The sequence below is a fragment of the Equus quagga genome, chromosome 2, assembly GCF_021613505.1.
Source record: "Equus quagga isolate Etosha38 chromosome 2, UCLA_HA_Equagga_1.0, whole genome shotgun sequence".
Taxonomy (NCBI): Eukaryota; Metazoa; Chordata; class Mammalia; order Perissodactyla; family Equidae; genus Equus; species Equus quagga.
Genome location: NC_060268.1, coordinates 85584327 through 85601745, shown reverse-complemented (window position 1 = coordinate 85601745; position 17419 = coordinate 85584327). Strand labels below are relative to the sequence as shown.

Genomic DNA, 17419 nt, shown 5'->3' with positions numbered 1-17419 from the left:
AAATGGTAGTTTTATGCTCTAAGGACATACAGACTTAATTAACGAAACCATGTTTTCAGATCTTCGTGGAGCAGACTTCGCTTGCGTGTTTTTGTATATAATACATGGTGTGTTTCTTGTTTCAGTCCTATTAAAGACATCCATGATGTTTTGGAAGTGACAGTGTTTGATGAAGATGGAGATAAACCCCCTGATTTTCTTGGAAAAGTTGCCATTCCCTTGCTGTCTGTAAGTTACCTGTGTTAATACACAATTTGAGAGCCATTTTACAGTTGACAAGTTTCTCTAGTCTAGAGATGCTTTATCTTTGTCAATCTGGGGGAAAAAATACTCCCAGCTGTAGTAGGAAACAATTATTTTATTCTTCTTCTTATCCAGTATTTTTAGTAGTTTCAGATAAAAATAACATGATTTTCTCTATGTGTTAGTTGAATCTTGATTAAACCAACCAAAAGATTTTGACTAGTCAAAATTGAGTCTCAATCTTTCCGTCTTAAGATGGGAATTTCTCTTTGGTTTCAAGGAATAGATGTCTGTGACTGATTTGAAACACATACATGTATCAGTTCTACTGAAGACCATTTTTTTAAAAGATCTGTTTGTCTTTTTGTAGTCATGTTTTCTTTCAGTCTCAAAAACTGCTTTGTGGAAGAAAGCAGAGAGCATCTCTTAGAAAGGAAGGCTGTTTCTGGTAGTCCAGCTAAAAGATAACATACCAGAATGAAAAGATACCCTATAAAATTCAGGGGAGAAAGCACCAAATGATGTCTTTATATGGGTAAAGGAGGGAAGCTGGGATCTGGATTCACCTAATAACTGGACATTAATGCTTGTACCAAATGTATTCTAGAAGAGTGAATTTCAGTTTTTTATCCAACCATTAATATAATTTGTTGTAGAGTCATTATGGCTTTATCAGTCAATAAGGCTTTATTTATTTCTTTCCAAAGACTTATTTTTCCAAAGCTATTAGTGCCTTTTCCTGGTTGGAGCAGTCTGTAATTTAAACATGAGATTAGACGAGCTCACATGATGTTTACAGAGGGAGAAACACCGCACCTCTCAATATCTCTTCGGTTTTTGATTGTTCGGTTAATTTCTCCCCAAGTTCTCATATCCCTGATGTTACTCAAAGAGAGTGGAGGAGCAGCTGCTCCCTCATAGAGCCAGCTCCTGCCAAATGCTCTGAGCTGCCAGCAGCAGGCCACACCAACTCTCTGAAAGGAGATTGTAATTTGGGATTTCCCTCCTTGTTTTTATTACAACTTTGCCAGTTACTCCTGAAAGAATGTATGTTACAGGAACATGGGACACAATTTTAGAAAGATCTAAAGGGATGAGAAACAAAGATCCTTCTTTACAATTCAGTTCCCTTTTTCTTTCACATTTTTTTTGGACACTTCTCTTGTTTTTATAGATAAATCCTTAGCATATTTTCTTCCTTGCCGGGTGAACACTTGCATGTCTTTTTGAATCTTTCTCTGTTTTGCATGTAAAAGTTTTGGGTTTGGTCTTCCTGTAATGCCAACAAGTTGACCCACTTTCTTCCCTCTCTCCCTTCCTCCTAATGTGTGTTTTGTTTTCTGTGTGCTGTTGAGTTAGATCTAAGAAATTATCTCCGGCTAAATCAGGTTTATGGTTTTTCAACCTTAGCACTGTTGACATTTTAGGATGGATCATGCTTTGTTGTGGGGCCTGACTTGTACATTATAGGATGTTTAGCAGCATCCCTGAGCTCTCCCCAGTAGGTGCCAGTAGCACCCATCCACCTATCACTGTTGTGACAATCAGAGACTTCTTTGGACATTACCAAATATTCTGAGGGGGCACAATCACTCCAGTGGAGAGCCAGTGACCTAAATTAATACAGTTTTCAAACTATATCCTTGAAAATACAAGGTAGAAGGATTTGTGAAAGACTTCGTTTAAAGGCAAGCAACCCCCAACCCGCTTAGCTTTTCTCAGGTTGCTGATGAGATACCCCACGATCTATGCATTCATTTCTTTGATAAATGTTTATCAAGTGTCCACGTGCTGCCAGGCCTCGTTTTAGGTGATAGTGCTCTAACAATGACTGCACTGCCACTGCAACTTATTTTTTTGGTTACAGGAGATAATATACAAACCAAAACAAAAGCAGTAGATAGTATGTTAGATGGTAGAAGGTGCTGTGTAGAAAGTAAGGGGAAGGAGGCTCCAAGAATATGTGTGTGGCGAAGGGGTGCAATTTTCCATGGGCTGGCCTGGCAGTGTGGCTGGGATGCTGTGAGCCTGGTGGAAGAAGAGCGGATGTAGAATAAGAAAGGACACAGGGATGGGGGGTCTGGGAGAGGAGTGATGAAAGTTGGCAAGACTTTGACTCTTTCTTAGTGGTGATGGGAAAGCACAGGGAGGTTTTAAACCAGGAGTGCTTGGTTTGGTTTACACTCTTTGTTTCTAATATAAAAGGGCTGTGGCACATCCAGAAATAAGCCCAGATCTACAAAGGCCCCACCCTGTAAAGGCAGCATGGCCTGGGCCACGTTTCCCCTTAGGGACTTTAGGGCCCAGAAGTGTTTTGCTGAAGAAGATGCTTCAGCAGCTATTCTTCAGTGTGGCTGTTTCAATCAGATTCATCTCTGATTCTTTGGCTAATAAATTGGGAAGGTGATCAGATCTTAGGATCTGTGTGGCTCTTCCTGATATCCGGTGGTCCACTGCAACATGTGCTCTCCAAATAAATATATTCCCTACCTACAATGTAAATATGATAGAAGACGAATGCCATAACCCTCAGTATCTACAACAGGCAAATTTTAAGTTGTTCATTATTTCATTGATCTTTTGATTTTCGCTGTGTTAGGGGAAGAATTCATTTCTCTGCTTTATTCATACGAGAGAGAATCATAAAAATGGAGTCAGTAGCACTTCACTATTATCTCTATAGGATCTGGAACTGTATTTGATAATACCTTATTTTATATTTAAAAACAAAAATTGTATCGCTTGGAGAAGAGTGTGAATAATTTTTGTGAGAATACATTTTCTTTAATCAAGTCATAAACTCAAACGTGATTTATACCTTTAGAGAAAATGCAAACTACATTTTAAAATGTCTAAGTATAAAGCATCGAGTGTACTTCAACTTTTAATCGCTCTCAAAATGGTAATGTGCTAAGTGCATTTCAGCCTGTTAAATAAAGAGCCTGTTCTGAATTCACTATATCTTTTAATCAGGATGAATGTGCTGGCTGACTATTGGCTCATTTAAAATCCATATTCTAAAACCAGCGTATCTGTTAATGGGGGTGAATTGTTCTAAGGACATACTTACGCTTAGATATAGATCAGAATTGAAAGAATCCAGGCCAATGAGTCATTCTTCCATGCATTTCATTTCTGTTCAACTTTTGAAAAAACAGTTACTTAAAAAAATGATTATATAGGGGCTGGCCCCGTGACCAATTGGTTAAGTTTGCATGCTCCACTTTGTTTTGCTGGTTTGGATCCTGGGTGCAGACATGGTACCGCTTGTCAGGCCACGTTCAGGCGGCATCCCACATACCATAACTAGAAGGACCCACAACTAAAATATACAACTATGTACTGGGGGGATTTGGGGAGAAAAAGCAGAAAAGAAATGGTTATATAGATATGCAAAACTTTGTACTCACGACTAAAAACTATAGAAAATTGTGATTGGAATGGATTATAATCTGAAGACTTCTAATATTTGCTCAATTCCACAATAGTCCAAAAATCTTCTGATCCATAACATAGTAAATATGCATTGGAAAACAATAAGCATATTTTAGAGTTTTAAAACATTTCCAGCATAGACACTATCTCCTAATAATTATCTGATTCCATAGATTTATTTAACATTTCTCTCCTCAATTAAGTGATCCAAACTTTCTCCTGAAAATCAGTCTGGATTCTTCTCCTCTGGGTCATCCCTTTTTATTCAGACATATGTTTATACTCTCAGAATTATCTAATGGGCCCATTTAGGAAGATGTTGAAAATCACCTTTCTGTAAAATAGGAAAAGCATATATTTATTGTTATATGTAAGAAGGAATCATCTACAGTTTGATGAGGTCCTGCGTTTTGTGACAAATTGGAGTCCTCTTGCGTGAGCTGTGCCAACATGTGCAGTGAATCTGTAATCAGAAGCAGAGGGCTTTATGAATGCCTTAGCCTTCTCTGCGAATCCATGTGTACAATAACTAGCTGCACCAATAACAGCTTCACTTAATTAGTTTTATGGGACAAATTTTCCATAATTGCTTGTACCAAATAAATGTCCAGGCAAATCTTCATTTGCATTTCCAATTAAGTATTTGCCCAAGTTTCACTTATGATGGGTTTCACACATCGTAATGGACACACTTACACAATCATATTTTCTTAAGTTAATGCTGAAATTTTGACCATTAAAATAAATAATATTTACAGTTTACTTTACATTAATATTTATGGTTGTATAACCACATAAAAATTTTAGCAGGACTAAAATGGTGATTTTTGAACACAGATATTCACCTCTCCTCTCCGTCTAATCCTGATCCAGTCTGTTTATTCAAATAAATAAAGGAAGACAAAATAAGGCACATTTTTCTGTTGGCCTGGAAACTAGGAAAGGGTACCCATATGCTGGAATTTTCATGAACCACATGTAATATGTACGGTGGATGATATTTGGCTAGGACAGACAGGCTAAGGGAGAAAGAAGAATGACTAGTGGGATTCCTCTAACAAGGAAGAAGAAGGAACTTTAACCTGTAACAAGATGGCAGCAAGCGTAATTCTGAGCATATCAGGCATGATGCTAAATGTTGAATAGGGTAAATTTTTCTATTAAATGGAAAAACCTGTCACAAGGAGTCAAAGAGTAAAATCTAACTGCTGTTACTTTGAGACACCTCAATACGGAAGTGGATGAGCCAAAGGATAACACACTAATGTATAAAAGGTAGGTCAGAAGCGTAGAGGAGGTTATTTTGTGGGTTAAAAAACAGTTACCAATAAAGTTGTAACAGACTTGAACGTTTATGTGAATCATTTCCTGTAGAAATGTAAATGAGTATATATATACAATATTTGAAATGCTAGAAAAAATTACAAAATTAGAATCACAAAATGATAATATATATTATCTAGCTAGCTTTAAAAATATCAGAAGCAAAAGATAAATAAGGTTGCGAAGTGATGTTTCTTACAGGCCCAAATGTTTGGAAGTCCACATTCCAGGCGGTGGATGCTGACAACAGCAGTCCTTGCACAGCATCCACAGCTACTACATTTCTGGGCATGAGATCCTGGAATCTCCCCTTTTGTAGCGAGTTCTCAGCTGAATTTTAGGCATACTAAAGTGTTAGTTCTCAAACTTGAGAGAATAAGTAGTAAACTTGATCTAAAGTATGTATGTAAAGTATGTATGTATGATCTAAAGTATGTAAAGTAAATATGCAAACTATTCTGTTCCAATACCCATTTAACATGTTTAAATATTGATTATGTTGTGAGTCCAAAATGCCTCTGTAGATTCCGAAAAGGCAGAAAAGGTACTGTGGTCACAGGACCATTCAAATAGAAACTAATAACAAAGTTGAAACAAGTATCCAAACACTTGGTGGAAAAAAAAGTTCCTAGTAGCTAATGTAGAAACCAAAACTGCAATTTTAGACTTCTTAGAAGTTAACAATGAAATACTGAATAAAACTGTGGATAAGGGCCAGAAGTATTATTCAGAGGAAATTCTTACCTTGAGTGATTTTATAATTAAACAACAAAGGTTGAAAATCAATTAAGTGTCTCAACAAAAGGAAGTAAAATAAAACTAAGGAAAGGAGAAAGGAATTGATGAAGATTAAAAAAAGAGCAATACTATAGAAAATATATAAAGAATGTATTTGATAAATCCAAATATTAGTTTTCCACAAAATCAATGAAAAAGGCAAGCCATTTACAAGGCTAATGAAAAAAAAAGAGAAAAACGTATGCTATTAAGAATGAGGATCAACAAGAAATATAGGGATTGCTATGAAAAAGACAACTAAATTTTATAGAGGAGTGTGAGACAAAACTCAAATAAATATACAGACATGCTGTGAGAGAACTTGAGAATTTTAAAGTTTTAAAATCTCCCCCAGTTAACTATAAATATAATACGGCTCCCCATTTGGAGAAATTAATGTGTAAAAATAGCAAGGGAAATTATCTTAAAAAATATGAGGAATTTGAATATCAGGTATTGAATATACTGTTTAGTGAAAATAATTAATTATGGAAATATCAGAAAAAGTTACCAAATCATTCCACCCTTTTCTCTCTGCCCCCTGCCCTCCCCCAAGTAAGAAAATAACAGATCCAAATCATTTCATGAACAAGTTTTTGAGACCTTAAAGGCACAGGCAATTTTTATGTTATTGAAATTTATTAAGAACATAAAAGAAAATGGAAAATTTAGGAATTTATTTCCTGAGACTAGAATAATTCTGATATCAAAAACATAAATTTAATAAAAAGGAAATTATATACTTTTCATGGAATACCAGTAAGACTCAACACATTAGGATATGTAATTGTGTAATTTATATCATTGATATATTAAAGGAGAAAAAAAAAACCTTGACAATCTCATTAGATGCGGAAGGGGCACCTGATAAAATTTAAGATCCATTCTTGATTAGGAAAAGTCGTCTAAAGAGATACTAATTGATGACCACTGCCTCACCACAATGACCGATACCTATATCACCAACATCAAACTTATTCCCGAAACACTAGAGATATTCCTTCTATCTCCTCATCTTTAAAATGAAGATAACAATAATTCTTACTGCTAGGATTGTTGCAAGAATTTAATGAGCTTATATGCTTATGAATTAACAATTAAAAATTAAGCCTTTAATGTCAGATCCAGCCAATGCAAAAATATAAGAAAAAATAAATTATATTTTAATGAAGGGGACATATTATTTGCAGGTACTATCTGATAATATCCGATATTATCTATAAATATAAAGAAAATTAATAGAAACATTGGAATAAAAAAAGTCAGTAAAGTATAAACAAGATCAAAATTAAGTAAAAAGAAATCAGTTGCCATACCCAATAGGAAAACATTTTAAAAACCTGAAAACAGCATCAAAGAGTATAATAGCAGGAAACAAAAACAATTATAATGCTTAAGACTTACCTGAGGAAGTTCGAGAACTGTACTGAAGGATGTGACAAAAGGCTAAATAATTGGAGATCATTTAATGCATAATAAACTTGAAGCCTGAAGTCACTGAGGAAAGGATGGACTAAGTGATTTCTATGTACATGATTCTGGGAAAATGGGTTGCTTTTCCATCAGGGGAAAATGTGTCAGTGTGTTAGACCAAACACAATAGCTATTTCAAGATGGATTAAAGGTCAAGCACTTGAAACAAACTGTAAATAAAACTATAAAATAATGGGGAAATCCTATGTAAGCAAAGTGAAGCGAGAATAACAAAGGAAAAAAAAAACGTTAAGATGTCAAGATGGCAAAAACCAAAATTGCCACTGTAAATTAAAAGACAAAGGAGAGACTGGCGAAAAATACTTGTAGCATAAAACCAAATGGATGATGTCACTAACGTAAAAGGTTGTTTCTTTTTAATCAGTAAGAAAAAGGCAAGTCAACCTAGGAGAAAAGTTAATTCAAAGAAGTAGAAATTGGAATAGCTAAAAAGCATGTGACAGGCTCATGCTTTATTTAACCATGATTGTGGTTGTCAGGAGTGCAGAAGATGGAGCCATGCCACCTGATTTGGCACGCAGTCTTCTCCTCTAACTGGCTGTGTGATTTTTGACAAGTTACTTAACCTCTCTGTCTCCATTTCCTCCTTGATGAAATGAAGATATTATCGTAATACCTTCATTGGAGGTCTATGGTGAGGACTGATATGGTTTGGTAAATGTGAAGTGAGTACAGTAACACACAGTAAACATTTATAATATAAGCTATCATCTTCATCACCCTTGTTTTAGTAAATTAAATGATCAAATTAGTTTAAGCAATCAGATTAACAAATAATAAATATTTTTAATTAGCAGTGATAATTAGTTGTAGAAAAAAGGACTCTCAAATGCTGTTGGAGGGAGCATGACTTGCTATAAGGCTTGTAGAAAGCACCTTGATGAAATGGATTAAAATTTAACATACACATATCTTTGAGTACTTATCTTCTGGGTATCTATTCTAGAGAGGAAACTGGGACTCAGAGAGCTACAGTAATTACCCATGGTCACACAGATGCTAAATGCCAGAAATGGGAATTGAATCCAAGTCTGTCTGTTTTCACAGCCCTACCGTGGCCCACTGTTAATAAACATATGAAAGATAATGTTCAGTTACATCACTTATAAAAAAGCACATATTACAACAACCTGAGGCCATTTTATTCCTATGAAATTGCTGTATATTAAATAAAAATGCCTATGGTTGGCAAAGTTGCAAGGAAATGGACAGGCTCATTCACTGAGGCCAGGAGTATAAATGTTATATAGCATTTTAGGAGGGCAAATTGGCAGTGCTTGCCAAAGCCGTAAAACGAGGCGCATCCTATGACTCAGCAGTTCCACCTCTAGGAATTTATTCTCGGAGTGAATCATGGATGCCTAAAGATATCTGTGTATAAATTCATCACAGTGTTTGTAATTGTTAAATATTGGAAGCATTCTTACAGTGGAGGATTGCTTAAGGTAGGTATAGAATATTTGTAAAGATCTATTCAAAATTATGTAGAAGAATCTATTATTACATTAGGGAATGTTTCCCATACTTTTTGTTTTTTAATTTAAAAGACAAGTGATTAAAAACTATATAAATTAAAATAAGACTGAAAATAGATGTTAACAGCAATTTCTAGGTACTTGTCGCTGTTCTTAGTGTTTTTTCTTGATTATTTCACAACAGCCTCTGAGATATGTATCATTTTGTACTCACATTTTATAGATTAGGAAATTGAAGAACAGAGAAGTTATGTAACTTATCCAGAGTTATCCAGCCATGCTGTGGCCACGCCAGAATTTAAACTCAGTTCATCTGCCTCTAGAGTCTCAAATTTTGGCCAATGACTATGATCCTATTTTTATAAGATAAACACATACAAATATACATTAAAAACTAAAGATGTGTTTATTTGTTAAAAATGTAATGTAAAAATTGTTTTCTTTAACCTTTTTTGTAAATTTTGCACAATCCTTACAATTAATATATGTTACATTCGTAAGGATAGCTTATATTTTAGAGAGAGAAGTTGATAAGAAATGCTGGCTACACCAGGTTTTCTGCCATTTCCTAAGTTCGGAGCAGACAGTAAATGGGATGGATTGCCTGGGAACGGAGAAGAGCTGAGGTTTAAGTGAAGAGTGTCTGGGGTGATGAGCTCAGTGCTGCCTCTGCTGGCTGCTGGTTGACTTTGTGTCCAGGCAAACAATGACTGTGGGCGTTTTAATCCCTCTTGCTGTCTCTAACTCATGCCATTGGAAGCAGGCCTAATTGCAAGTGGCGACGTGAATGTGAATCACTACCAAGGAAAGCATATTTCTTTTCCTCTTGCCCAGCCACGTGTCTGTCCTCATGATAATTCATTGGAGAGTCACTTTGCGTGCGCATCAACTGGTGTATTGTGGTGGCGTCACATTGTTTTCCCTTCTGTGTAGAATGAAAAGCATCTGATAGAGTAATGCTTATTTACGCCCAAATGGTCTCCATTTTCTTATGCGAAGGTCAAACTGTGAGGGAATCTATATGACTCTCTAGCTTGGATTTTGATCTTGAACGTGTATCTTTCCTCCCTAAGCCAACTGATGGGTTTATTCCATCATACTGATTCTGATTAACTCTGCTATTGAATCAGTTGATATCTTGTTACATCAAAGAATTTTATAGTAAAGCATAATAATGATAATTCTTTAAAAAGAGTTCCAGATGAGAAAAAGATTTGTTCTCTGTTCTTGCGTACCAACCTCTCTTATATGCCGATTATAAAAGAGTTTAGTTTTCTTAGATAGTGAATATAATATTTCTTTGACTCACCAATTAATTTTATAACCCAACTTTTCAAAAATTCTTTGTATTTACTATGCTTAAAGCTTGTTTAAGCAGATTTAAAATTCTATATAGAAGAAAAATTGAATAGTTTAAAGATGATTTGAGGTCAGATTAAAACTCAAATCAGACTATCTTCTATGTAACTTGTCCTCTGGCTCCAAAATCCTGAATTATTACTCAGAAACAGACTTACTGCACTTTTCATTCACTGGCTAGTTTAACTAGGAATTAATTGTTAGCATGCTCTGGATAAAAGCTTTTAGATGTATCCTATTGTTTCTGAAAATAATGTAAAGGGACATAAAAGTGTCCATTTCCTTGATTGTGAAAGTTGCATTCCTAATTAGGTTACATCTATATTACTGTCCTGCAGAGATGCCTTCCCCAAATTATTGCTTAATAGCTGCACTCTTCACCTATGAAAAGGCCAGTGCGTTTGCAAAGATGTGTCATAAGTCACTTGGAAAAGTTTTCTTGTAACACTGAATTTAAAGACATTATCTAGTATTATTTTTTAATTATTTTATTGAGGTCACATTGGCTTATAACATTGTGTAAATTTCAGGTGTACATTACTATATATCAGTTTCTGTAGAGACTGCTTCCTGTTCACCACCAATAGTCCAGTTTTTATCCTTCACCGTACATATATGCCCCTTTACCTCTTTTACCTTCCCCCGACCCATTCTTCTCTGGTAACCACCAGTCTGTTCTCCTTGGCTTTGTGTTTGTTTATATTCCGCATATGAGTGAAATCATATGGTATTTGTCCTTATTTATGGCTGAGTAGTATTCCATTCATATATATATATATATATATATATATATATATTTAGATATCACATCTTCTTTATCCATTCATCTGATGATGGGCATTTGAGTTGCTTCCATGAAAGACTATTATTTTATCTGGTGACCCTTATATTTGAGTGAAATGAAAGCCTCCCAGATGTCAGCCCAAGAAGACTCTGCAAATGACCTTAGAGACCTCCTTTTGTCGTAAATTGAAAACCGTATCGTTCCTTTTTGCCTTGACTGACAGAGATCTCAAAATTCAGCTTAGACCTTAATTGGAGCAACTATTTCATACCTAAAGATGAAAGTATGTATAGAGTCTCTGCTATAAATTTTCTTTTGGCTGTGTTTAATTGTCCTATTTAATAGAGATTTTAAAATTATAAACTGCTAGAAATAATTCTCAGAGTTCTAAGTATAAATAATAAACATAGTTCTTGGCAGGAAGAATATATGTTTAGTTGTCATTTCCTGTTATATAAATACTCTCATTTGGGGTGTTCGGCAAATTGGGATGTTACAGAACTTTTTATCCCGTATTCTCATGTTGGAAATTCAATTATGTAAAGACTATGGTAAAGGAAAATATTTAAAACATAGTCTCTTTGGTTACTATTTCAGCTTAATTTTGACACTAAATATTCAAATGCTTTGACCTATTTTTAGCCCAAACGTATCCCAAATATAATGAAATATTAAGTAGTAGATTTCCTCTTTCCCTTATTCTTTACCTTTTCCCGAAAGATATTCCTTATGGCAGATAGCCTGAAACAGTGGAATCAACCAAATGTTCATCAATAGGAGAATTAATAAATTGTGGTTTATTCACTTTTTGTGCAATTTAAAGAAACGAGACAGAGCTATATGCTGATAGAAATTATCAAAGCAAATTGATAGATACAAAATGGAGTTGCAAAATACATACACCTTGACACTTGGCACAAAGTGTAAAATACTTTTTTCAGGGATATATTTATGAACATAAATCAAAATTTTGGGAGGATACATGCCAAATTCTTATCTAATTTCCATCCGGGGAAGGAATTGTGATATTTATGGAAGTTCAAAGGGATTTTAGTTTTTTTATGTAATTTTTCAAACTTTTTACAAATTTTTAAACTTGTAATTTATATATTTTAAGATGATGTTATATTGAAATGCCAAACCTGAATAGCCTTAATTATATCTCTGGTTTTGAAAATTGCCTTAGTGTCCCTAGGCGGATTCTGAGTTTTGCTGACCCAAGACTAGGACATTGAGAAAGAGGAAACGATCATTTACTAAATCAGAAAAAAAACAACAAAAAGTTTCTTTTACTATAGAAGATTTCTTTTTATACTGATACCTCTTGTTCTTCTGCTGACCTTCCCTCACCCTTAAGAAATCATGGAAATTTTAAGCTAACGATACAATGACTGTGGGTTGAGGCAAAGCTCAACTGGACCGAAGTCAGCTTGGCACATTGTCATGCTGTTTTTGTATTTATTTCTTTCAACTTTAACACCCACATTTTATTAAGTGAGACTGTGGATAAAAGAGGAAGCTCAGAATCCTGTTTGGACACCGTTTAGGAAGGAAACCAGGTCTTTATGGGGCACCCCCTTCCCCTTAGCCACTGGCCAGGAAAACCATCTTTCTGTTTAAAACCTATTCAGTCTGAGAGAGGTGGGGTGACTTTGGGAAGGAAGGTGACCTCTCCCTTGTAAAGTGGAATGGCTCTGTTTCCCCTCATGACTTATTCAACTCATTTCCACCACTGTTTATAAGAACACTTGTGCTGAATGCTTGTAGTGACAGCAATAGTCATTTAAAATATGGCTCAAATTTCATGGCCTCAAATTTCCTGTGTTATTTCGAATCTTGGATCCTTACAATCCCAAATGGAGCTTTTGGTCAGCTCGGGTTTTGCCGATGGCCTTTAGGAGTTACCAGGCATGCTTCTTATAAGCCAGAAGTTTAATCAATACATATGCTACTACTGTGTGTACTCAGAGCATGGCTGCTATCAAACCTGAAAAGAAGATGCCTTAATGGGAGTCAGGTTGTTTCCAAAAGGATACAGGAGATGTTTTTCTTAGATGTCTTACATGCTGGGGCCCGCAGGTAGTTAGTGTATGGAACTAATATGAGATGCTGGCCCAGAGAGGATCTCAGAGGAACTTGTGCCTTTTGAAAGTTTTTGGATTGTGACCTCAACTTTAGCTACACTGATTTATTTAATGTGCATTGCTCTGTGGCTCTGAAACACTGATCATTTTTTAAAACTTGGTTCCTTTATTCATTTCTGAAAAATATCTCAATAACCTTTTTATTTTTGAAAAATTTTAGCTCTATAGAAAAGATGTAAAGATAAGACAGAGTTCCCATATACCCCTCACCTAGTTTCCCACAGTGTTAACATCTTACATTGCCATGATACACTTATCAAAACCAAAAAATCTGACATTGTACATTACTATTAAGTAAACTCTGGTCTTTATTTGGGTTCTACCAATTTTTCCACTACTGGCCTTTTTCTGTTCCAGGATCCAACTCAGGGTACCACACTACATTTAGTCATCTTATCTCCTTAATCTTCTGATTTATGACAGTTTCCAAGTTTTTCCTTTTTCCCATGACCTTGGCAATCTTATGGAGTACTGGCCAGGAATTTTGTAGGATATTCATCATTTTTTAATAAATAAAAATGTATAACCTCTGGGATTTTTGAAAGAAAGCCTGAATAGACTTAGTAATAATTTGTACCACTAATTTTCCATTAATACACCAGTTTCAGCCTGGTAATTTTTCACTTTATCTTTTTATTAGTTACAACAGCACTCTAGAATTAAAAGTTGGTTTATGATGGATTTAATATTTGCATCATCTGTGTGTCCATTCTGCATCCTCAGCTTTGCCTGTTCATCCAGTTTAAACCCCACAGAAAGTTTGTATTTTGTCTGTTGTTTATGACAGATTCGAGATGGACAACCAAATTGTTATGTGCTAAAGAATAAAGATTTAGAACAAGCTTTTAAAGGAGTTATTTACTTGGAGATGGACCTCATATATAATCCGGTAAGTTTATCTGGCTCATACCTCCCACATTCTCTGCAGCTCAAGTAAAAGGTGACCAGCCTGGAGAGGCTGAAATCAATGTAAGATGTTTCAGAATTGTTGCAGCTAGAGAGAGAGCAGTGTTTTAAAACTTAGCCGTAAAATCAGTGCTGGACTCTCCAGTTTCAACTGCTCTTAATCCAGTTGAGCCAGGAGAATTGATGGTGTTTAATTCTCAGTAAATCTAAATGGCAAGGAAAAAAATGAAAAATAAAGGAGAAAATTAGTTTTTTAGCTTTATTCCCTGTGATCTTCATCTAAGGCGATAGTTGGCTATTGGACAGAGAGGTTTTCAAGCCTCTGTCACATTATTTAATTGTTGTAGTAGATGTCCTGCCATCCAATATTACCAAGACAAGTAGTTACTCAATTGGAAACTGTAGTTAAAGGAGGAATTTTTTTAAGTGTATCTTAAACCTTAGGTTAATGTGAAATATATGAATATACATTTGTTTGCCCATCTTTAGGTGTGGGCCCAAAATCATTTTTTTTGGCATTGATTTGTTATTTTTACTTCTGCAACATATTCTTTACATAATACACCCAAGACATCTATGGTAATTTCTAGTTTCACTTTCTTTGAGGAGGATATATACTTTAAAGACATTCACAGAACAATCAATATAGAATTCTTCCAGATTGTTTTTCCATATAGTCAATTCCTCAATAACAGTATGTTTGTAGTGACCCACCTTTATGAAGGCTTTCTCGAGCAACATAAATTTCAACTCTTTTGGTCTGTGCTTGTATTTCATTGATTTATATAATAATTAAAATATAGAAGTGCAATCATGGGTAAACTGGCATAAATAGATTTTGGAATTAGCACAGTTGATTCTTGGTGGGCGTACAATTCAACTGTTGTGAGCAGAAATTGTAGGCATGCAGGAAAAGGGCCTACTTCGCTGTGAGCATTCACATGCCATGGTGTCAACAGTAGATTCTAGAAGGGGTAAGAAGAGCACAGTTTGATCCAGATAGTGGTATAAATGGATGTAGAGTAATGGAGCTTTGAAGTAATTATAAGAATGACTGCCATTTTTTGGCCACCTATAATGTGCCAGGCTCTGACATTATTCCATTTAATCCTCACAATAAACCTGGTAAATAGGTATCATGAATGCCATTTTATGATGAGCAAATGGAATTAAGCAGAGGAGCTGATTTGCTAATAAATGAGTGAGTCAGCAAAGAGATCCAGATCTTTCTGACTTTATGATTATTCCCATGCTGCACTACTTCTCGTTTAGTGTCTTTAGGGAATTGTTTATAAAATCAATGGCAGGAGAATTTTCTATTTTCTTCCCAGTAATGCTGGAACTCTGGGCACAGTCTCCAGTGTGGGGGGCTATTGTTAATTCCTCTTGTTCCCCATAGCTTCCCCTTTCTCTTCACGGACATCGTATGTGCATGTTACACCACAGCTCACCCTTTATCTCCTATTTCCTTTTGACAAGCACTTGCATATAGACTGGACACAGGTGAAACCTGAGTTTTAGGGGGAAAAGTCTTAAATAGAAAATATGTTAGTGAAATGATTTTCCAGTTGTCCATTTGATGTAGTGGAGAAGGACTCGAATTCTTCTCTTTGAGGTTTTTCTCAGTATGGTGATTTAGACAAACCTAAATCCATCAGTTTGAGAACTTCATGAACCCAGTCCCTGCAGTGGTTTAAAATAGCTCCATTGATTCGCAAAGTGGATACAGCCCCCTGGAGTCTCCCATGCAGTCTGACCCACGTGAGTCAGGCTGACGTGATGTCCCCAGAAACACATTCAAAGCACAGGGGTGGCCACCATTTCTCTGCTCCCTGCTAAAGGCCTTAGGTCAGTGGGTATTGGTTTCCATGTTCTTCAAGTCTTTAAGAAGAAAAGGAGAAGAATGAAGTCCATATAAATTCTGCTCTTTTTAACAATGATGTCTTTCTAGATCAAAGCAAGTATTAGGACCTTTACTCCTAGAGAGAAACGCTTTGCTGAAGATGGCCGCAAGCTATCCAAAAAGGTAGGTCTGTACGGTGAACTGGCTTGTGGGTACACTCAGCACCCAGCACCCCAAGTACTTAATTGTCATTACTTCTTTGCATCTCTCCCTCTCTCTCTCCCCTCCCTATCTCTTCATTCCTTTCTGCTTGTCTCCATTTCTCATCCTAAAGGAGGACTTCAGTCAGTCCAATAAGAAGGAGAAGACTTGAAACATAGCTACTGGATAAAGCAGAGGTGTCAGCCCTTTGCTAATCTCCTGCGTTGTTCTATCAACAAACATTCCTAGCCTTAAGCCTGCATAAACATTCTCCGGAGTTTACTTGTCCTGTCTGCCCCTCTTTAATTGCAGCCATTTTCATCTTAGTCCTTCGAAGTTGCAAGGAGGTATTCTGCCCACGGAGTCCATAAAGGGATTAACCCAGTGGATCTTTAGAGACGTCTAGCCTTGGATTCTACCACAGCTGCTCCTGCCACTTTTGTGTTGTCTCAATTTAGGATGTGTTGGCATTTGCCTCATGTGAAATTCACTCTCTCTCCCTCTACCTGTCACCCTTAATTCCTCTCTCATCAGTTCAACAAAAAGTGAAGATCAGTCTGGGAGGTTTCACATTTTTTTAACATGACCTTTGCATTTCTTTTCAGAGTCCCTCCCTATCCTATTCAGAAACAGTTCAGAATCTCACTCAGTACCTATTGTCCCTCTTTGGTTGTGTAACAAAGAACAAAGTGTCCCTTTTTAAAGTGTTTATTACTTCCAGCACTTCCTGTGTGGTGAGCAGCTGTGGGTTACATAAAGCCGTTAAATATAAAGGCATCTCATCATCCTTTTGTTTCCCATAACTTCTGGGCACACTTGGGAAAGACCTTCAGCGTCTTTTGAAGAGAGCATCCCAAATGTTTTGTTTCTGTCTGCCATAACATTGAGTGTAATATTTATTTTATGTAATCTGAGTAAACGTCTTATTTTTGTATTATTATTATTGCCTTTTGCTCTGTTTACTTGAAAGTTAAAACCTGAGTTGAAGTAGGTGGGGTAGCTGCTTTGCAAACACACTGAAATGAATCTGCCTACGCCTGGGAGAGAAGACATTTCTTTTCCAAACACACCTCCATGGGGGGTGGGCTGGGCCCAGGGAGCACCAGGAGATTTGGGGCTGAGGTCCTGGGGTATGTTAGGATCCCCCCCTTGTGCCTCTCACCACTAAGTGTCCCCAGATTTTCATAAAGTTGAAACTCGTGCTTATGATGCAAATTCTTAAAAGCACTTACTGCGTGACAGGCGTTTTTCTAAGCCCTTACTTCTCTCCATAATCTGCAAGGTAAGTACTAAAATCAACCCCACTGAATAAGAGAGAGATTAAGAAACTGGCCCAGAGGCCTGCCCGGTGGCGCAGTGGTTAAGTGTGCACATTCCGCTTCTCGGTGGCCTGGGGTTTGCTGGTTCGGATCCCGGGTGTGGACATGACACTGCT

The 17419-nt window shown here is 36.3% G+C and overlaps 1 protein-coding gene across 4 annotated transcripts in view; it reads left to right on the top strand.

The window, feature by feature from the left end:
- MCTP2 (multiple C2 and transmembrane domain containing 2) overlaps positions 1-17419 on the top strand; it is a 228022-nt gene that overhangs the window by 127377 nt on the left and 83226 nt on the right. For all 4 annotated transcript variants that reach the window (XM_046653662.1, XM_046653663.1, XM_046653664.1 and 1 more), the window contains 3 exons: positions 126-228; positions 13822-13923; positions 15892-15966. In XM_046653662.1, coding sequence (XP_046509618.1) covers positions 126-228; positions 13822-13923; positions 15892-15966 — 280 coding nt within the window. The remainder of the gene's footprint in view (positions 1-125; positions 229-13821; positions 13924-15891; positions 15967-17419) is intronic.